We start from the raw sequence: 22,077 nt of genomic DNA, 5'->3' as shown, positions 1-22,077 counted from the left end.
GCCCAGGTAACTGAAATCCCAAAAATCATAGCATACTTTTAGCCGTCGATGTATGGTTTTGTGCAGTAAGTTCAGCATATTCATGTAAAGATTAAACAAACTAATAGTTTGATTTACTTATTGCACTAGTCTTAAAAAAAAAATTAAAAATAGCTCATAAATAATCCCCTTTAAGAATATGGTAGTCACCCATCAATATCAAGTATCCGCCCCATTGGAAGAACACACCGAAAATTAAATTTTTAGTCATTTTATTAAATTAAATTTTAAAATTTTAAATTAATTACAATTCGTACGTTTAACGCATTCGCCAAAGGATTCTTAACACTTTAGACTATAAAGTAGTTGCATATTCATTTAAAATTAATTTTGTTGGCCTGCTTTTGTTCATTTTTACACGTAGTGGAAACATTTCGCTAATACACATTCGTTCGCACTTATAAACGACTAATGACTTATGTTAGGTGATTCTTCATTAAAATTAGGCAAAGAGAACTTTAGTACTTTTAGTTCAGAGTAGTATTTTACAGCGGCATCATCTCATCTCTCTGGAAAATTTGGAAAACTAGAAGGCCAGAATTTTCGCTTAGTTATGTACATTTGAGACGCAGAGGGAGGGAAGTCTTAGGCTAATCTTACAGAATAAACTATTTCTCATGTGTCGCGATCGGGTCGGTTGGGATCTGTGTTCAAATATTACTGGGCGGTCCCCGATGGGCGCGCTGTCCGTGTAACGTGGAATGTCTAGAGCCGGGACGCGAGTGCACGATTGCATAATCGTTATCGTTATCGATCGGCATCGACCTTCGGAAGGACGTTGAATAAGTTTGGATTTAATACACAATGAAATACCTTTTTGTTGCTTAAAAGGGGAAATCTTCAAAGCAGTTAGTTAGTTCAACTCATTTGAAATTGGCGGTTAGTCATTCGATATTCTCTCGTTTTTGTTTTTTGTTTTTTTGTGGGAGGAGGGAGTAGTTAGTTAGTTATTACCGGTAGACAAATGCAAATTACTATTCGGTTAATTACAGTTGCAGTATACTAAGGCACGAAAGGTTTTCATTCAATGTTTTTGATTTCGGACTGTTTTGTTGTGGCTGTCCAGCAGGGCTAACAAGAGATACGAGCATACGGTACAGAGATACAGATACGTAGATACGCAGATACAGATACTTTGTTGGCATGCTTTGTTTGATTTGTTGTATTGTTGTTTTGTATTGTGTGTGTGTGGCTCCACAGCTACCAGAAAAAATTAACGAGAGCAGAGCAGATGCATATTGAAGTGTGGCATAGAGGGGTGTGTGTAGGGTGTGGATGTGTCTCTGTTTCTGTGGCTACTGCTTAATATCTATCAGACCTATTTGAGTGTATCGTGGAGCCACCGCTGGTGTATCCCTTGTGAGCATCCCGGCCGTGGAGCGAGTAACGGGATCCGTACTGGCTGCCATGCCAACTGCGGTACGGGTCGTACTCCTCGATGATCGATGGCTCCTTTTCGATAATCTGCAAGCGTTCGAATTTGGCGGGATTTATTGAAGATGAAGTCACAATTATTTGAATTTATTACCTCTGTGTTGGCACAGCTGCAGCTCATGGCCGTGCACAGGAAGATGTTCATCAGCAGCATTATCAGGAACAGTACGCCCAGGGTGATGGTCAGCCAGAGCAGCCAGCTGGGTCGGATACCGTCCTCGCAGCTTCCCGATACCACTGCTCGGATACAAATAAAAGAGTGAGTGATAAATAATCCGGAAGGACAGTTTCAAACTCACATCTGGCCTCGGCGGGGTCCAGCACGAAGACTGTGGTTCCGGCCACGCTGGAGCCCTCCTCGTTCGGCCCGAACTTCCTGGGTCCGTTGGTGCCCTTGCCGAAACCAGCCAGAGCCACGTCGTTGCAGTCATCGATCTCCACACACCGTCCGTAGCACTGGATCACATCGCACTGCAGATGCACCTCGGAGCCTAAAAGGAGGGCAATAGAAAGTTAGGTGAGACTGCCTCGGGATGGAGCGGAACAAAGTGCATACCCTCGGGGAACTTGAACATCGAGGAGAGCACTGCCTCAGCAGCCCGTCCATCGGCTGTGGGCACAAAGCGACTGATGATATTCGGGTCGTGGGGGCAGCTGGGGGAAGATGATAATGTAGGGTCTTAGTATTCCGTCTCTTGATCTTGTTAGAACTATTTTAACTCACCCACTGTCATCGGTGAGCTTCTGGGTCCTGTTTTTCTTGTCGAAGGCAAAGCAGTTGCCCACACGCAGGCCGTAGGTATCTGATAGTGGTAATAGCAGAGCATAACGTTAAAATGTGGCTTAAAACGGAGGCCCTGGGGGGGGCAAGTAACTCACCATTTGGCTTGGAGAACTCGGCGCGGATCTTGTACTTGTGGCCGTAGACCGTCTCACGCACTCGGTGGTCGTTCTCCAGAAACTTGAGCACCACATGGGCATTGTCATCGCTGCAGGGAAATAGTTGTTGGCAAGTTGGGGTTAAACAAATGGTCGAGGGCGGCGGCTAACGGTAGACGGTAGACTGCTGCAACTGCTCCGTGTGGCAGGGGCTAATTAAAAGCCTGGCCAATTGGGCGAATCTGGGCAAAGCAATTGTAAATTCTGCAATTATGCAACTGCAACTGCAACTGCTACTGCTACTGAAGTCGAGGTGCAGTTGCATCGCCAATTGCCGGTCATTGAGCTGCAGAGAATGAGTTGCATTTGCGGGCCAGATAAGCGAAGTTATAAATACTATATATGTGTGTCTCGAGCTGAAGGCCCGTAGAAACATCCGAAACTATTTGTTCGTTGGCTTGCACGATTTTTATGTTTTTATGTTGGCGCTGTTAACAATTTCTTTGCCTTTTACAAGCTTAACAGAGCGCAACGTTTTCGGAAAACCGTTTTTTAATGCCATCTTTATTTCTCAGACAAGTGGGGCTGTGGTTTGGATCGGGGAGATAGTTGCGTAAGCTGGAGTCGCGAGCAAAGTCATTGGCATTATGCAAATAAGCCGCAAGGCGAGAAGGTAAATTAAATTGTTTCCCATTCGGCTCTAAGATGATTATCGCTGGCTGTGTACCGTTAATTGAGCTGCTGCCAAACTAAGCACTCTGGATTTTATTGATTGTTCTGCCAGTTTTGGGATTGTTTGATTGAGTATAGAGGTATAGAGGTGAAGTGAAAGAAGCGTATTGAATTCTGGCCAGAGCTCAATGGCCTTGAGTTCCAATTCCGCGCACAGAGTGCCAAGAGAAATTCGAACAATGGCCAAATGCCAAATACTCAAAGCCTAATGGGTAATGGCCAGTTGAGAGCAACACCTACACGGAACAATTACTGTATGGGCCTTCGAAGATTGGCAAGCCAGCGCTTTGATCATCCACTGACGGAAGCTTGACCAAATCCAAGAAATCACGGCACACACGGAGTGGGAGCAAGTCCTAAGTGCAGTTGTCTAGACAGCTTAGCCTAAGCATCATGGGCCAACTTACCGCGCGAAGCCCGATTTGCCACAGGTAATCACATAAAACTTATCGTCCGCCAATTCCAGAGTCTTGTGCACACGCACGGCCAGCTGTATGGAACGCTCCTCGGTCCGCTGCGGGGGATCAAAGGTAAGAGGGTGGTGTGGGGGAGAGGGAAGAGTTCATTTAATTGCCGGTTATTAAAAGTTTATGCCCATGACGTTAATGTTGATTGGTTGGAAAAGCCGAGTTAGTTCCCAATTTATGCGAAGCCGAGTAAGCTTCGACCATAAAACAGGAGCATAGGCAGCAAGCACTCGGAGAAATGAATATGCATCAGTTTAAAAAATGTAAATAAATGATTTTACTGTTTAATTTAAATCTGTACCTTCGCCATGGGTTAAGGATCGGATCTGAAGCTATGGCTGAGTGTAAGTGGCTGCAACTTGCACTTGTGGCATGTTAATTGTCACATGATGCAATCGCACAACGAGGAAATGCAAAATGCCGCCAAGTGTGACGCATTTTCCAGTTGTTTATTTTCTCTTGGGCTGGCTCTGCATTTTCCCCCAGCTCTTGAGTCTTCCAGAGCCCGTCGGCTATCATGGTTTTCGGTAGTTATTTTAAATTAATTTTGAATACCTCTGCAGACTACTGAGCCTGCAGCTGCTGGGTTGTGCAGCCAAATGTAACTGCAGATGGAACTCTTTTCCGAGAATCCCAGAGAACCGTGATGGCTTGGCTGGGGAATAGGACTGCCGTAAGTCTGCAGTAATTGCTGCTGCGATTAACTAACTGTTGCTCAGAATATTTTATAATGTTTTCCTTATGGCTGCAAGACCTGGCCTTGACCTGCTTCGATCGAGCAATGCAATCGAGCAGCTTTCCATAAAGAGATGTGCAAAAAGCACTGCCACTTCTGTGTCACAGCTGCCTGCCAAACTGGTTTTCATTACAAAAAGGTGTAAATGAATGTGTAGGTAAGCATTAGGTATTTAACTTGTATGTTTGGTCGGGTAAATATTTATTATATTTTTTATGACGCCTCCACAGGCCAACTGCAGTTAATACTTGATTAGAATTTAGTCGGGGGGGTTAGCAAAATCATATCGCAGTGCAAATAAATACCTCGCAACCAGTGATGTCACAATCTGGTGGCCAACTCATGCGTCACGCAGTTGCATGCCGCAGCGGATGAGCTCATTATCAGGTTGTTATTAGAGAAGTTGAGAAAATGGCTTATAAGCAAAAGTTCTCTCCTGAGATTACGGCACTAAACGTGCTGAAATTGCCCTGGAGGCAATTGCATTTGCAATTAACATTTAAATGTACATAATGGGTGCTAGACAAAGAACTGCCAGTGCTAGTGTAGCAATGTAATGGCAACCCACTCAAAAATAATAACAATAATGGTCGCCATAATAAGAAATAAGTTCAAGTACGCCAGCCAGCCAGCCAAGCAGCCATCCAGCCACCACAGCAGTCTTGAACTTTATGTAAAAATAGCTGGGCGTCTTGGCCATTGTCAGCGGCAATTTCATGCTCCAGAGCGGATTCGAAGATCCAAAGATACAGATACAGATACAAATACTTCGCCTTGAGGGGGAGGCAGAGGGCGAAAGTGGCGTTCGGCATTCTGCAGTTTACCTTTCAAGGTCAGCGACGACCGAAGGCATTTCGCCAGCAATTAAAGCTCCACACAAATATTTGCACAGAGGAATAAAATCAGCGATTGCGTCGCCGCACAAAAACATTCTTTTGACACAAATTCCACGCACTCGCAGCAACAATAGCAACTACATGCATCGAAATAAGCCACAACAGCGGCTTGGAATGCTGTCAAAGTCGAGCTCAGAGCCGAAGCGTGGAAAGCCGTGTCTGTGTCTGGGTCTGGGCATGTGAAATCCGCAGTCTGAAGCTAAAGCACCAGACGCCGGCGCAAGCTGCCAAGGCACTCCCAGGGAACTGCCTACATCAAACATTAAAGTACAGTACAGGATTGGAAAGCAGAACTGGGAAGGTTGTCAACCAACAATCCGCCAAAAAAATCATAAAAAGCTTAATCATTAGGGAATAAGGTGGGAAGTGTCCCCTTTATAGTCCATTAAAAAGTGTATATATTTTTTTAGAAATTCAAAGCCTTCGCTAGAGATATTTTTCACTGTACTTGGGTCTGCCTAAGCGGATATATGCGTGTTCGAGTACGTATAAAAATAAAATCCAGCCGCAGTGGCGATAAGAATGATTTAATTTTATGGGGGACCTCCCCTTTTTTGTCCGCAATCCGCAGGGAAACCCAAAGGAAGGTGGGCCCCGACGCTCGGAGAGGCAGTGCGGGCCCTAGTTCGGTTTTTGACTTTGGGAATACAGGGTGCGGTCGCTACGATTTGACATTGCAATTAATAATGTTGTATGTGCTCGTACTCATAAGCATCTGACAGTGAGCCCTTTGGATAATTTGCGTTTCAGCGCAGTAGTATCTCTGAAGGATGGATCGGCTACATCTAATGCGATTTGCTTTTGTATGGAAATGCTGGACTGAGTCCACGGTCAGACCCACACGGAATCGCTGTCAACGCCTAGGATGCACGTAGGATTAAACTTGATTTTTATTGCCATCGTTACTATATAGACCCGACTGCCGTGCCAGCCTCAGTCGCTGGTTTCGAACCAAGTGCAACACTCACAGATAGGCGGGCTCAAATTTATGGGCATGCGTGCCCTTTTTAGCCACACAAGACCTCGAACTCTGATAATCTGGTCTCTTCTAGAGAAGGCTGAAGCTCTACGGGTCGTCGCTTTTCTAGTTGCCCACTATTGCCTCACAGTTCACAATGGCTGGTTTCTTTGTTCGTTGAATCGCTAAATTTTGGTAGCAATTTGCAAATTATATTCGGCCGCTGACAAAATTAATTTGTCTTTGCCGGCTGAGGGAGGAGTAATCGAAAGACTTAAGACACGAACTTTTTCGTAGTACGTCTCGTCAGAATAAACTTAAATTCCTCCTACCATTAAGCTCTATTATGAAACTGGAATTAAATAATCTGAAAACCTTACAAATTGTCGACTTCACTTAAAACTCTTTGTTGACGCTTAGTGATTAATATTGTTAGGGAAGCTCGGGGGTTATGCTTACATTGCTTCCACTCACGTTGCTGACCAGGATGCCGCAGTAGTCGCTGGCACCCTGCTTGGCCCAGAGATTGAGGCTGAAAGCCACCGAGTCGCTGCCATCGCCCATGGCCATGCATCCGGGCGTGCGGTAGTCCCGGACGTGCACGGCTCCCGTATAGCCGGAGTTCAGCTTCACTTTGATGTTCATCGTGCCCGCCTTGCAAGTGGCCGTCACATGGGGAGCGAATTCTCCGGGCGCTCCCGATGCCGGTTCCTGTGTGGTGACCTGTAATGAATAAGAAAAATACGCAGAGTGTTAGCAGCTTCTTCGGTTAATAACTTTGACCTGATTCCGGGACCCTGGGAACTAACACCGGCCGGCCAGTTAATGCCGACTCATTGGACAAACACCAGAAAAAAGTAGCAGCACAGCAAACGAGGAAAATTCAAATTAATTTAAAATGGTTAACCGAAAGAGCCGGCAAGCCGTGGTCGCAATTAATTGCAAAAAGGCAAAGCCAACGGACCCGGAGTCAGAAAGCCTCAAAGAACTCTGGGCCAGAACAGCGAGCTGCCAAAGTTCTGCACGTTTTGGGTCAGTTCGGTTTCAGCTTACAGCTTACAGCCGCGCACTGTCAAAGCCATTTGGCTCGGAGATAATTTATTGGCGTGCCCGACTATTGGGCTGCTGTCGCTCCGTCGTGATAATTGAATTTGTGCTCCAGCTTTTGGGCCCACAGAACTGCCTCTAGGAACTGGCAATAGCACTGAAATGGAGCCAATACACTTTGAACAACTAAAACCCAGCACAAAACTAATACAAAATACAATATAAACATGATTAAAGTCTATTCTGTTTGAATTCCTTGCAGATTTTTGTTTGAAAACGAATGACTTAAGACACAAACTTAGAACTATTTATTGTATAAATAAACTTTTTTTAAATATAGCAGTGTAGCTGCCGGATAAGAAGTAACAAAGTTAAGTAAGTCATGTCATGACAATCGCCCAGACGCCGCCTCTGTGGTCCGGCAGCTGGGCTCACGTTTCTCGGACCTCGAGCGGTGGGACTTTTTTGTTGCAAGGAGCCTGCCTCGGCGGGAAAGGCGAAAGGCTGGCCTTTGATTTATATTTACTTTCGAAATGCTGCCGCAGCCGTCCGCCCTTTGGCGCGTCAAAAAAAAATATATGAAATTTCGTTCAGTCATCGAAGCAATTAATTTTCTACTCCAAACTCCGATGCTACTGAACGTCAGTCAGGTGAAATGAAATGCAGCCAGGCGACCCAGTTCCGTGGCAGGCCGAGTGCCAAAAACATGTTGGCCAGCGTCCCACTTTCTAAGGCAACTAGAACAGCCACTTTGCATGCCATCAGCAATTTATTGCATCTCAATAAGCCAGGCTTAGTAGTCCCCGAGCGGAGATACCACCTCCGCCTATACGGACCTCTCCGCCCCCACCGATCGGGGTTCAATGCGCCATGAGGGTCACATGAGATGGAGCTGGATGCTCAGTCCCTGGGTCCCCGAGCCGCTGCAGCAACTCCCATGACAATTTGTCGCTGGCTGGCAAAAAAGCCAATTGTTTCGCCAGGGTTTTTGCATTTTTCTGCTGGCTGGCTGTGCTGGCAGTCAATTAAAATAGTTTTTGCATGCCCGTTTCACTATCGTTTCGTTTTTGAGTGTGCGGCGGCTTGTTAAAATAACAAACAAACAAAAAATCGCACGTTAAGCATTGCCTTTGTATTATGCAACACGCTCTGATTGTGGTCTCAAAATGGAAATGGGAATTAGACACCAAAAATACAATTAGACACTTGCGCTGCCAGTCACGAAGCCAGCAGCCAGTGAGCTGAAAAATTTGCCAACCTGATGGATATTCCCCGCAGGACACCCGGCCTGCTGTCGGGTGATTTTTCAAAAATGTCTGTATGCAAATCGTATCACAGAAATACAAATCGAGACACAGCTGGAGCCCTGACTCGGCCAGGATCATTAGCCCAGGATGAAGGTGATTTATACGGCCATAAACTAAAAGTGTTTGGCCCGCCGAGCTTAAGCATTTAAGCCGTTTTAGAGCCAACTAACCAACTGACGAGGGCAATTAGTACAAAGGAAAGGCTGCCTTGTTTTGCCGGGGCAATTATCCGCTTAGGAATGACAAAACTGCAGACGAGGCTAAGTGAAAAATGAAGTTCTGCTTAGAGCAAATAAATGAGGCAGCACCGTTCGTGGGAAACTGGCTAGGAACGATTTTATGGCTCGTTTTTTATGAAAAACGTTTTTAATGAGCTTCAGTTTTGGAGAATGGGGCCTCGAATTTGAATTTTATGTGCCTAAATTGCTGGGTCCTTGTCTATATGTGGGAGAGCCATTTAAAGTGGAAGTGCATTGGTACAGCCCATATGAACAAAGTGGGTGGTAAGCCTGCTTACTATTAATGCCCCACTAAAATGTCTAGGTATGTACGTATATCTTTTCCAGTATACATCAGATTCTTGAGCGGTATGTACGTATATCTTTTCCAGTATACATCAGATTCTTGAGCGGAATACCTTAAACGATTTGTGGATCGATTCTCCATGAATCTGCTTCAAAATCTAGCAACAAAATATTTTTTCGATTTTTTGTCCAATTTTGTAGGGGATCCTTTTCGAATTCGGGGGAAATGAATGGAAGGTCAATATGGCTCAGATCGAAGACCATATCTTTGGCAATAGTCATCCGATTCTTGAGCGGAATACCTTAAACGATTTGTGGATTGATTCTCCATAAATCTGCATCAAAATCTAGCAACAAAATATTTTTTCGATTTTTTGTCCAATTTTGTAGGGGACCCTCTTCGAATTTGGGGGAAATGCATGGAAGGTCAATATGGCTCAGATCGAAGACCATATCTTTGCCAATAGTCATCCGATTCTTGAGCGGAATACCTTAAACGATTTGTTGATCGATTCTCCATAAATCTGCTTCAAAATCTAGCAACAAAATATTTTTTCGATTTTTTGTCCAATTTTGTAGGGGATCCTCTTCGAATTTGGGGGAAATGCATGGAAGGTCAATATGGCTCAGATCGAAGCCCATATCTTTGCCAAGAGTCATCCGATTCTTGAGCGGAATACCTCAAACGATTTGTGGATCGATTCTCCATAAATCTGCATCAAAATCTAGAAACAAAATATATTTTCGATTTTTTGTCCAATTTTGTAGGGCCCCTTTTCGAATTTGGGGGAAATGCATGGAAGGTCAATATGGCTCAGATCGAAGCCCATATCTTTGCCAAGAGTCATCCAATTCTTGAGCGGAATACCTCAAACGATTTGTGGATCGATTCTCCATAAATCTGAATCAAAATCTAACAACAAAATATTATTTCGATTTTTTGTCCAATTTTGTAGGGGATCCTCTTCGAATTCGGGGGAAATGCATGGAAGGTCAATATGGCTCAGATCGAAGACCATATCTTTGCCAATAGTCATCCGATTCTTGAGCGGAATACCTTAAACGATTTGTGGATCGATTCTCCATAAATCTGCTTCAAAATCTAGAAACAAATATATTTTTTTTATTTTTTCCAAATTTTCTTGGGAGGCTCCTTTTAAAATGGGGAAGTGCATGGATGGAAAATATATCCCCAGCCATGTCAATCCCAAAATGAGGTTCTCTTGGAAAGAGCGGAACGGCCTAGTATCGGATGTAATTTAATCTGCTGGATGTAGAATGAAATAGTTTTGGACTCCTAGGCTCCCACAACTAATTGGGGTTCTAAAACATGATTGCCTTCTTTTTGTGGCAGTGCGCCAATTAAATGTGGTTGTGATTTATGAGAACGGCTAATTCCACTCAATTTACCTGGCTAGCTGGCTGGTTAGCGAGGTGTGTTTCCTTTATGCCCGCTTGGGCCAACTTAATGTTTCGCAAGAGCCACAGCTGTTTTGTTTTTAAACCAATCGATACAATCGCCAGAGTGCCTAGTGCAGCTGGGCGCATAGTTGGCCAACATAGATTGGCAAAAACATTGAAAACATGTGCAACAAGTTTGGATTAGAAGCGAAAACAAAACTCGTGCATAACAAAAGCCGATGGGCGGTCAGAGATGAAGAGGGGTTGCTCCTAACATATTTCGTGTGCATTTGAATTTCCGCTATATGGCGCTCGGCAATAAAGCTCAGCTCGAGGTAAATTATAACATAAAGCCGGGCCAAGCCTCGGACTCTGGCTCTGGACTCCGACTTCGACTTGGCCGGGCCAAGAGTCCAGCGCGACTTGAGCTGCAACTTGGACTGTGGCTGATTGCAAATTGTCACGGTATTTTCACTGGCAGCGCATAAATTGCCGTTTAACTCGCATTACTGTGCACTTGAAAAAATTCCTAAAATAGTCTTACAAATGAGCTTAGGGATATATGATAGTAGACTTTGAATGGTTTCGGAAAACCATCAAAATGTAGCAATATTTTCTATTGTTTTCAATGCAATTTTTAAGATTTAGGCCCATTTTTTCCCTGTGTAGGAGCTCTAGCTGGACGGAAAGTATTTATGTGCAGAGCTGGCTTTTCGGGCAGAGCTTCGTAGTCGCTGCCCAGGCCGGACCTGGCCAAAAGCTTAATGAAGCTGACATCGCCGAAAACCCGTTCCGATTGCGAGCTTTGGTCGGGCTGATTATATAATGCAAACGGCGACGCCGACTGACAGCTGAAAGGGTTTTCCAACGGTTTTATCATCCCGAGGATCATCCCCGGGCCCAGGGCCCACTGATAAACACCCAAAGTCGCAGGAAGAAAGAAAAGCAGTCGGCAATTAATGTCGCCGCGGCTTCAATTAAATTTCAATTGTCGGAGCGCTTTCCATTGATGTTCTGACGCGCTAATTCCAAGGCTTGTCTTTGGGGAAGAGCCCGGTCCCTATTCCACCGAGTACCGAGTTACCTATTACCTGTTACCTGTGCTGCCTTTTGAAGCCCCACCTTTTGGCTTGACTCTGTCTGCACGTTCCACCACTCGGTGGGTCAATTGTGTGGCTCATAATGAAACGCTGTCGTACCACTAATATAATAATAAGCACTTGTCCGACCCCGCGACCTCCTTCCCTCTGACCAGTAAATTCTACTGGCTGTCTGGCTTTTGTTGTCGGCCGTTGAAAAGCAATCAATAGAGGCGCTTTGTAACTTCTTCAAAATATTGCTGAACAACATTCCAAACGGTCTTCTCCATGGGTTATTTATGTTCGCCGAGGAATTCTGTTCTCCAGTAGCTGCATGTTTTAATGGTTTTTTGACCAGCTGGGAAATTATGTTAAGTACTATCTGCTTACAAGGGCTGGTCGTGTTTTGAAAGTTTCTCTAATTGAATTAGCCATCTGTGGCAGCCAAAAATGGGCAGGTTTCTATAGGCATTATGCACACAGACCAGATCAAGTAAAGAAGGCTAATTCCTTGCTGGCAAAGTCTGAGGGAAAATGGAAATCTATCTTGCCTTCGATAAGTAGAGAAACTTAATTGCATTTATGAGTTCTAACCACTAGTCTTCTTTACGAATGGGATCTAAGAATTGGGTAAATTCGGGTGCATTAACACGGATTTGAAGCCGAAGCTTTCGTTTCTCATTTAGCCCTTAGTCATCATTTAGTTGATTCAAGCAATTGGCCGTCGTGATTTAAAAGTTGTCACACTTTCTTTGACCATTTGCCTTAATTGCTGTCAAAAAAAGAAGCACGCTGCACGAAAAAGCCATTCCAAAGACGAACTGAGTTCCCAGCAGCCCTCAGTATGTCTGCAATTTTCATAAATGTGCACTTTCCATGCGCATCATCTCGGACAGAATCTGAAAGCAAGCCCCATACTGAGTTTAAAATTACCCGAAAGCCATGCGCCTCAATGACAGTCGCCGGTGCAGCGATACAGCGTACAGCTATACTGGGGAAATAGAAACAGTTTTCCCATTAGTTTCGAATAAAACCTACTTTTACCGCCGAGGCCCGAAGCTGGAGCAGAAAAACAAAGGTAAAAACAATTGCTAAATTGTTTTGGTTTACTGACTGACGGGGCTAGAGAGTTGGGGGCAGGGAAGTAAAATAGAAATAGAAATAGAAACAGAGACAGAGAAGCAGGGCAGGCTGCAGGTGAACAATGCAAGTTAATCAAATAATGAAATGTGCTAACCGAGTCAGAAAAGTCTGACAAAGAAAGAACTTTCTCCGCCCTGGCTGGCGGATGGCAAATGGCGACCAGAGGATGACCCAATATGCCAAACACTTTTGCATACATTTTCATGAATTTCACGCTACAGAGCACAACGAAAAAAATAAAATAATTCGCACTGAGCGATCGGAGCGGCGTTAAATTGCGCAGCCGGATTGGTTTGATCTCGTGGCTTAATAGACATAATGGTGCTTCCATCAATCTACAGAGAAAACACTATAAATTGGGACAGAACTTTACATAATACGGGAACAATTTTATTCATTTTCAAACCCGCCATAGCCATGCCCATAAAATAGAGTCATACCTGCCCATGCCAAAGATCTCCATGTGTGAATGTTTCGGTGTTGACATAAACATGCCGTTTTGCTGGCGCTCCCCGGGAGCTATGCTCGATCTAATGGCCCAGTCGCGCAACTCGACATCTCAGCCAGCATCTAAGACGTCGAGAATGGCAACGGCTTCCTGTCCAGGGGCCAGACTCAGCCATCAGACGCGATACTACTAACCCAGTGCGGAGCTAGAGTTGCGTGCAGTGACCAAACTGGTTGCTCTTCTAATTGCCCCGGTCTTCGGTTCAAGTCTCTCGGCCCGCTTATGGACAGCCGATCGGGTGCACTTCATTGCACCCGGCATTTGTGGTCAATATGCAGCCAGTCAGTGGTCATATTTTCTGTTAATTAGAGCATAATGGCCCGAGCCGGCATTCTGCGGTTATCAGTGGCAGACAAAAAATAAATCCTAGCTCGTTTTGATAAAACTCCGAACTGTATCTCCGGCAAACCGTTAGCACTCAGAAATAAAAACCAAATAGGTATTCACAAACAAGAACCCAAAGAATTTCAATAAAGTGCCAAGACAATCAGCGAGTTTGTTGTCTAAGTCTTTTGTTTGTTTCCGAAAAATTGCCGTTGCCGCTGCCTTGGATGGGTCATCGGAAGTTCTAAGAATCATGTGCCCGACTTAGTGTTAGTCAGAGGCGGGCTGTGAATCATATCTTCGAGTACACTCATACTCATACGCAGCATATCAAATATTGTACATTTTGTGGCCACCGCAGTAGTAATTCTGAAGGGAGGAGGGACGGCGGGGTTAAAACCACTTCAATTGGCTTTTGGCAGGCTTGGGAAGCACGTGCTTGGCAGTCGAGAATGGGTTTGCGGTTTAGTTCTCGATACCCTCGGATGGGGAGCACCATAAGTGGGTAGCTCAAGTTGCTCTGCTCTAGGCAAGAGCGTTCCAAAATCGTTTCCTAAGTGTTTTCTGATTTTCATGCCAGAAAAAAGAGTTCGGTCATCAATCATTTGCAAATGGTCAAGAATGCTATGAAAACAGAATGCTGACTTGGATATTTGTTTCTTCAGATCTGTTGTACTTTAAATAAATAAATAATACAAGTATTCTATACTCAATCAAGTAACGAGGTCTTAAAAATTCTCATACAAATTCTTCAAGGGTCTGAAAGCAATTAAACTTTGTATGGCTTTAATAATAACGATTAAGATTGTTTAATTTTTTGTACGAGACCATATCGAATTTATGAGGGACTGTATCAAATATCCCCAGTATGCTTGGCTTCCACACACAGAAGTCAGAGCTCTTAACGGAGAACTCTGTTTAATCCCCAGGAAAACAAAACCACAAGCCAACACAAGCTACCTGTGGTCGCATTCAACGCGTCATTTCTGGCCAAAAACACCAGATTCTTGCTGGTTGTTTGGTTTTATTTAGCTTTTTCGAGTCGCTGGCTGCTGGTGGGTTGTTGTTGGCTTATATGGCGGCTGGCAGGCCAGAGCCATGACGACAGACTGGCTCATTGTATGCGCATATATACTCTGCTCGGATCGCCATATATTCATATATTAAATTGGAATTGGATGGCTTCGAGAATTAGCATATTTCGTTCGCTTTCAGCTTATGTCTGTGCCGGTGTGTGCGTTGACATTGAAACTGATTTTAATGGCCCGTAACAACAAAAACATCCACGGCAGTGACAACAAGTACACCGAAACACGCTAATATGCAAGTCAATATTTAGGCGTCAATTAAAATGAGTTATTTGTCGGCCAAGTTTGGGCATCTCGATGTCAGGCAGTGTGTGCGGGAACTACTAATCCTTAGCCGGAGTCTTCTGGGCTTTGTGTGTTAACCACCTTTTGGGCCTTTGGCCCGAATAAGGCTTTAGTTCGGTTATTGTTTAATGAGTGTGAAAAGCGGGTAAGAAATGAAGAGCCGACGAGTACCGTAAGCTTCGAGCCAAGTTTCAATTTTAAACTTAACACACGCACACTTTCGCACAAAGCGGTTGTTTACACATGTATCTCAGTCTGGCACCCTCCTACCAGTCTCTCCGCCCTCCTACCACTTATTTCATTATGGGTAAACTTATATCATTATCATTACCATCCTCATCCTCATCATCGCCATCACCAACACTCTGATAATTAACCGAGAGACTGCGTTTTGTTTGCCGTTGCTTTTACGATTTGCTTCAAGGTTTTGTGAGTTTTGCATTTAACCAACAGCCAACTAACCTGGCCGGGTGTCGGATGCCGCCGTACTCGAGGTCCCCGGGGCCTGTGGGCCGCCAGTCTCTGTTTGCCAAGCCCAGAGAGCGAATTCGACGCCCACGCCCTCGCCCCTGCCGGGCACTTTATGATGTCATTCCCCGACGGCCGCTGACTTCGACTGATAGTTCAACATACCCGTTATCAATTTTGGGTTTTGGCATTTCGGCTTTTAGAGGAGTGGGCGGGAGTCACAAGGGCGGGTCGACTCAGATGTTTTCAGAAGTCTGAGAAGCATCCAAAATGGGAAACAATGCCCAGTATCAAGGTGTACTCTCAGATGAATTAAATTAACCGATTAGGATTATTTAAGTCAGTTTCTGGATTTTAAACAAATCTATGCCAAAGATCACAGAAGTAGAAATAATTATCCAATCTAACTACTTTCCCTGGTATGATTTCTAGTTCAAGCGACCAAGAAAACTCCAGAAAACCCCCGATCGGTTCAATCCAGACTTGAACCAATTCGAATTGATGCCAAGCCCTGCCGCCAAGTCGCTCTCACCGCGATGGATTTGTGCCATTTAATCGGAGAACCGAGTTCGAAGCAAGCCAAATCAAAAGTCAAAAACCAAAACCGAAAACTGAAAACCAAAAGCATTCCTGAAGCGCGGACGAACAATGGAACCGGAGAAGTAGAAGGGCCAAGTGGGGGGCACTCGGTTGGGTAAAAGTTAAGATATCGGTCAGTAGTACATCTTGAGTTGAACGGCGGGGGGAGGGGACTTAAGCATGCTGCCCGCTGAGTTATAGTTATAGTTACAGGCTGTAGTAGTAGTTATGGCCATGGCCATTTCCATTGCTATTGATAAACTGGCCCAACTGCACGGCCCAATGCTGGCGAGTTCATTAATTGTCTGGCCTGGAAAACTGCCGTGGAAAATTCTCAAAGCCGCCGTGAAAATGCTATAGGCCGAGTTGGGAAGGGGGAAAGAGTCGAAAGGGCTGATGGCCCCGTTTTCAGAACATTATTGTATGCAAATGAAAAGTGAAATGTCCAAGAAAGGGGCCTAATTATCTTTCACTTACCTGTCCGACCAGCACGAGGAGTGGCAGGAGCCATAGGAGTGGGGTTTCCTTCGCCATTATTCTTCTGCGCCTGTGTCCGGGTGGAGTACTCCTTTTGACCAACTGAAATTACCCACTTTGTTTATCGGCCAGTTGAGCAATTGTGCAATTGTCTCTGACTCTGATTATAGCCCACTTCATGCAGCTCACGCAGTTGTCAAGTCGCAACTGGCAGCTGGCTTATTGGCCTTTATTGTTGCCTTTAAATTACTCATCCCAGTGTTTATACTCTGGTGACTCAAAAACTAGGCCCAGCTGAACTCGGATCTACTCAGACTCAGTATCTTCTAGTTTCATCTACTCAGCTGCATTTTTTAGATTCCGGATTGTGCGAGGGCATAACTTTCTAGGAAACTTTAAGTACCTGAACGTGATGGCAGTGCATCGGATTTCTAATTTTCGGATCTTCTAATATGCTCTCATTATCTGATGAAGCTCGGATCCTCACGTCTGGCTTTCGGTTTCAAGACGACCCCGACCTTATTGAACCTCCTAATGAAATACTCCGAAAAGGGTTTCGCAAATCGAAAACAATGACTCGGAATGCCGAAACGAGTTTGCTCGAAAAATATATATAGTATTTTTTTGTTTGCCGGACAAAGCTTAAAAACAGTCTTACGTCATAAGCTGAAAATGCTATGAAAAAGGCTAAAGCGCCAAAGCAAATAATTGCACGAAAGGTGACACTTTTGTGAATAATTTATGGCTTATTCTCAGAGATCGATGCTTGGAATGGGCAATTACTGGGTCTAATTTTTACTGGCCAGAAGTTTTTTTGGTAGCAGCCAGGCGGAAATGGCCCTCACACCTACACAGACACCTATCGGATCTGAGAGCCCAATCACATTAGCACTTAGATAGGTGCTTAGCTCATTGAGGAGGTATTTTCGAGTGCAACCCGTAGCCATACCGGGCTAAGACTATAAGCCAAAATAGTTAGTCATTTTTATTAGTTAATGAAAAAGACTAAGCAGTAAAATAAGAGATTTGTGCACAAACTAAGAGAACTGAAAAAGAGCTGAGAGCCAGAAGGAGTGGGAAGATTAATCTGCTGAGCCAGCCACCTGAGCGCACTAACTTGGCTAAAATATTTCTTTAAAATTCGCGACAATTCCAGGCCATAGCTTACAAATTCTAGAACCAATTTACATTTTCATGAAGTGGACCATAGTCAGCTACATATATTAGTAGAGTTTTATATTAATTCAACAGATTGTGTTCACTTTGAGAGTTGGCAACGATTTGAAGCTCTTTTGGGATCACACGTCGCTCTGCAACACGTGAAAACGAGTTTTATGCAACAGCCAAGTTGTTTACTTATTGCTGGTTGGAGCTTCTGTTTAGCGTTTCTGGTTGTTTATTAATTAGTTAATCGTTTACTCAGCTACCTGCACAGCACACAAAAAAGCAACACGGTCGTTAGCTTTCAGAACGCGCAACACACAGAGTTCGGGCTTGGATATTTTATCTTGTATCTCAACTATCCGCTGACACGTTGACGGCTCGAGAGTTTGTTGGAAACTGAAACTGAATCTCGCAGAGACGGAAATCGCTCTAAGCCAAGCTTTGCTGTTTTGTTTTCTTTCTACCCCCATCGCTCTCGCTCTCTGCCTCTTTTCGGGCCCCCCTTTTTGGCCACATCTTCGTTTGTTTTGGCCGTTCGCGCTTTGTGGCCAGTTCGTGCCTGGGTTGCCACATTGCCGGAAAAATTACTTTAAGCCATCATTTTTGGCGCTCTCGAATGTACTCATGCGGCTATAAACTCTCCGACTCTCTATTTTTATCACTTCCCCAGGCCCTACACCCATGCCTGTTGATAAAAATATAGGGCCATGCCAGTGCACTGGGAGAAATGGTTAGTATCCGTAGAAGATCCAAATATGTATGTATATTTGAGCTTTAAATTTTAATTATAAAAGAAAAGATGATACATCGGAACTAAAAATTTACCTAGATAGTAAATACTATTAATCTATACCAATCATAGGTATAAATATTTCTCCTTGTGTAACTTTCGAGGTGGTTGTTGGAATTTGTAGCGTAAAGTGGACCTCAATGAATCGATACGCCCGCAGGTTTCTCCACCTTGCACCTGCGCACTTTTTGGGGTTGGAACTCTCTCCGGAGAAAGACCAGTGTTGGTAAGTTCCATACAAATAACGGTTCATTTGTATATTTTATTAGATTTATGAATTAAACTCCTTTTTAAATAAAAATTCATCTCCAGAACCTCTGTAGAGATAAAAAAACCTCCCATTTTATTCAATAATTTATGGTCTTAATTATATTTAAGCCTATATAAGCCTATAAACAACTAAGTATTTATCTCTCTCTCCTAATCTCTTGCAAACAGTCCACTCTCCTGCTCTCTTTTGGCACCCACATGCCTTTGGACTCGCTTTCCTTTTTGGTGGGAAACTCGTGTTCGGGAAAAGGCCATTCGCTCAGTGAAAATTTCATCACCGTCGTTGACAGTTCAGCCAGAAAGAGTCCTCTAGCTTTCCAGTCTCTATCGAAATCTCAAAATTATCTAAACTCATTTTGTGTTCACTTTTGATCATCAAAGTCATCGTTTCAACTCTCATTCGTTTGTCAAGCGACAAGATAGCGCGGATTCCAGCGGATTTCTAGCGATTTTGGTAACATAACCAAGTGCAACTGCCGAAAAATCGAAACACGGCTAAGAAAAAAATATATACGAAATTTCTGTATCAGCCAGTCCTAGTGTTTGTATCTGTGTTTGCCAGTGTGTGAGAGTGTGAGTTCGAGTGTGTCTGTGTGGGTACGTGATAAGCGTAGACGACGCCGTAACAACAAAACGGAGGCCCCGAGGATAGCGAGGCACTGTGGCATCGCATCGCATCGTTTTATTGAATTACAAGTAAAACAAAGAGCGCGACTTAGCTGGCGATTAAGGCTTTCCCCCCTGCGAGGGGAAACGAGTGTCATAGGGGCGGGGTGGGGGTGGAGACCTGCTAACCCACAAACCCACTGCCAGCGGGGTGCCGAACAGCAAACAATCCTGAGTGGTGGTTTAGCAACTGCTAATTGGTTGGAAAAAAATTAATTAAAAATCATAGAGCTCATTGCTGTTCAAAATATAGGGTATAAAGTTAAAACTTTCGGTGGGTAGACGTGTTTGGGACTCTTTTCTAGGAGCCTAGCCCCCGAGTCTTTGACCTCCCGAACGGAAATAGCTGCCACAATTTGCGTGCGGCAGCTCCGCAGGTCTAGATAGACTCAAATGCTTGGCATTTTTAATTACCATCGAAAAGACATTAAGCCCTGTTTTATGACAAGCCAGGTCCCAGGAAAGGAAATTCCGTTCTTCCGCTGAAAATGGGTTAGGTGGGACTCCGCTCGGATGCCCCCAAGAGTTTCCTGCGTTTTTGCTGCAGTTTATATAACGCACGGGTGGCAGTAAATGCAACTGCTTAAGCTGCCACAGAAAGAATCCGAACTTTAATTTTGCCCCGACGTTGATGGATTGTGGTGGGCAGACCGAGTTGAACCCAGGGGTTGGAGGCAGGGGGCAGGGGTTAAGCCTGGCTATAAACTTTTTCTTGCCACAGAGCGAGCACAGATTTCGGAGCTCGGAGCTCTGGCAAGCCCAGACAGGCGAGACCCTCAACACGTTACTGTGATTATTAATTCAGAAACTTTTCACACAGCCTGCCAGACAACGGGGCGTATGAAAGTTTTCGGCCAAATTAGACACTATTGCCGGCCAAAGGAAAGCCGGATTCCATGCCGACTGCATGAATTATGTAAGCAAGGCCAAAAATTTGATGGGCCCGACCGACTTAATTTTTCTACTAACAAGGCCCAAACGGAAGCATAATTCAATAAGACTGAGCTTTGGGCAACCGGATAGGTTCACCATTGCTATTTTGGTTGGCAAAACAAACAATCGGGGCCATCAATAATGAAATCGATTACCAGCACTCTGTTGAGTCCTGGCGGCCCGTGAGCTACAATTGTTTAACGTTTTTTCCGGCCTCCGCCGTCGAACTTTGGCATTTCGGGCCACGACTGCTCGTGAAAAATGCCAAATGTCAGGTCTGTCTCTTGGGAGACCCAGCAGCTTCGTGGGCGGCGGATGTCCTCAGCTGCTCGCTGAAAGTAATCCGCAGACAGCGAGGCGTCCGAGGCGTATACGTAATATGCTTCAGCCACACAGACTCATAATTGAAGCTTATGTCATGAACCGGGGATTAAGGGCGGGTGGGTCCTAAAAATAGGGACTTTTTCCCCGGAAAACTTATTGGTTTGACTTTGTAATGAACTTAAATTTGTATGTGCATCTCATTGCGTCACAAAGGACTAAAAATGAAGGCTTCTAAACAGTTTCTTTTTAGCAGCGAGATTAAAATGTTAACTATTTGATTTGCATTTTTTGAAATTGCCTATTACATCCTCTCCTTAGCAACTGTTTCAGTTATGATTTTGTGAATCAGAATTTCGTATGCCCAGGGTCTCGAGGGATCCATTAACGCAATTTTCCCGCACTTGGCTGGGACCAGAGCCTGCCGATTTGTAAAGGTGTTGTTTACCCGGCGCCTGGGGAGGCCATTTCGGGGTATTTACATACAACATTCCGGTGGCGAATGTTTGGGGCTTGCTTCGGTGTGGTAGTAAGCTTCGCCCCAGTTAGCGGCCACTGTCAGTGCAATGAACCAAAAACAATGTTTGGCCCGACAGGCTGGCAGGAAAACAGAAAGCGGCCACAAAGGCGAAAGCCAGTTGTCCCAAGGGAGGGTCTCCTGTCCGTCATTCAGTCAGTTCTCATTCGTTTGTTCAATCACTCGACTGGACATCCTCGAACTGATGGCTGTCTCAGATGGTTGAGCGCTTTGTGGGCTTTTTTTTCTAGAAGTTTTGTCGGGTACCTCGGCCAGTCTAAACAAGATACGATTATAATGTCTTCTCCATTGATTATTTTTCAGATTCTCAGAGCTTCCGGCTAGCAAAGGATACTGAACCCCAGGATCCAAAAGAGGGACCAAACGCGAGGACCCACTGTTCGACTTAATTGTCGACCTCTGCCAATATTAGCGCCATTGCTACTGCTGGGTGTGGGCGAATCTGCGCCCCGCCACCGGTAAGAATGTTCCGAGGCCCTCGGACGCCACTCGCATTTTATTCCACCTCGGCTTGGCTCTGGCACTCACCAAATAAGAAAACATAAAATAACCCAAATGCCACACACACGTACTGCTTGCTTCGCCTTCATCAACAAATTGCTTTTCGGTTTTCCATTTTCATCTTTTTGTTTCTCCGAGCTGGCTGGCTCACAGGACCTCTTTTGCATAAAACCGCACAAACTGCGCCGCAGGCGGAGATCAACATTATACACATACAGCTGAAAAGTTTCAAGTGGCTGTAGGCCTGCGAGCCGAACAATAAACACAAGCCGTCCTGCGTTTTGGCCACAAGTGTTTGACATTGTTGACATGGCCCAGTCCTCCCCGCTCCATCCCGCATTGATTTCTGGGCCACAAAGACCCTTGGAATATAATAGCCACTTTGCGTTGCCAGCTGAATGCAATTTCCCTCCAAACTGGCCATTGTCCTCGGCGTGCCATGTCCTTGCACCTGTTGCCAGCTCAGCCAGCCCGACTTCACCGCCATTCCGTTTAACGCTCTGCTCGTGTGCTTTCCTTAATT

At 44.8% G+C, this 22,077-nt stretch overlaps 1 protein-coding gene across 3 annotated transcripts; it reads right to left on the bottom strand.

Annotated features, from left to right (window-relative positions):
* Positions 1-234: 234 nt before the first annotated feature.
* Positions 235-17,939, bottom strand: LOC108121614 (uncharacterized). Of its 3 annotated transcripts, XM_043211967.2 has the most exons (11): positions 17,799-17,939; positions 16,372-16,473; positions 6,616-6,864; positions 3,492-3,598; positions 2,353-2,462; positions 2,198-2,276; positions 2,030-2,127; positions 1,773-1,964; positions 1,568-1,710; positions 1,358-1,503; positions 235-804 (listed from the first exon to the last, which is right to left on the bottom strand). In XM_043211967.2, the coding sequence occupies exons 2-11, from the start codon at positions 16,426-16,428 to the stop codon at positions 690-692; spliced, it is 1,296 nt and encodes a 431-aa protein (XP_043067902.1). In that variant the 5' UTR covers positions 16,429-16,473; positions 17,799-17,939; the 3' UTR covers positions 235-689. The 3 variants fall into 3 exon arrangements, with proteins under 3 accessions (XP_043067902.1, XP_017091338.2, XP_017091337.2); XM_017235849.3 differs by lacking the exon at positions 235-804 and having other exon boundaries at positions 942-1,503; XM_017235848.3 differs by lacking the exon at positions 235-804 and having other exon boundaries at positions 942-1,503; positions 6,601-6,864; positions 17,799-17,938.
* Between the last annotated feature and the right edge of the window lie 4,138 nt (positions 17,940-22,077).

Source organism: Drosophila bipectinata, chromosome 3R (genome assembly GCF_030179905.1).
Source record: "Drosophila bipectinata strain 14024-0381.07 chromosome 3R, DbipHiC1v2, whole genome shotgun sequence".
NCBI classification, from domain to species: Eukaryota; Metazoa; Arthropoda; class Insecta; order Diptera; family Drosophilidae; genus Drosophila; species Drosophila bipectinata.
The sequence above is the reverse complement of the archived record's forward strand: the minus strand, read 5'-3'. Positions and strand labels throughout refer to the sequence as shown.

Excerpts from the sequence above, each read along its gene's own strand:
- LOC108121614 (XM_043211967.2), bottom strand. The coding sequence starts at position 16,428 with ATGGCGAAGGAAACCCCACTCCTATGGCTCCTGCCACTCCTCGTGCTG. Across the intron at positions 6,865-16,371 it reads TCCTCGTGCTGGTCGGACAG|GTCACCACACAGGAACCGGC; the intron begins GTAAGTGAAAGA and ends TATTCATTACAG. Across the intron at positions 2,277-2,352 it reads CGAGTTCTCCAAGCCAAATG|ATACCTACGGCCTGCGTGTG; the intron begins GTGAGTTACTTG and ends TACCACTATCAG.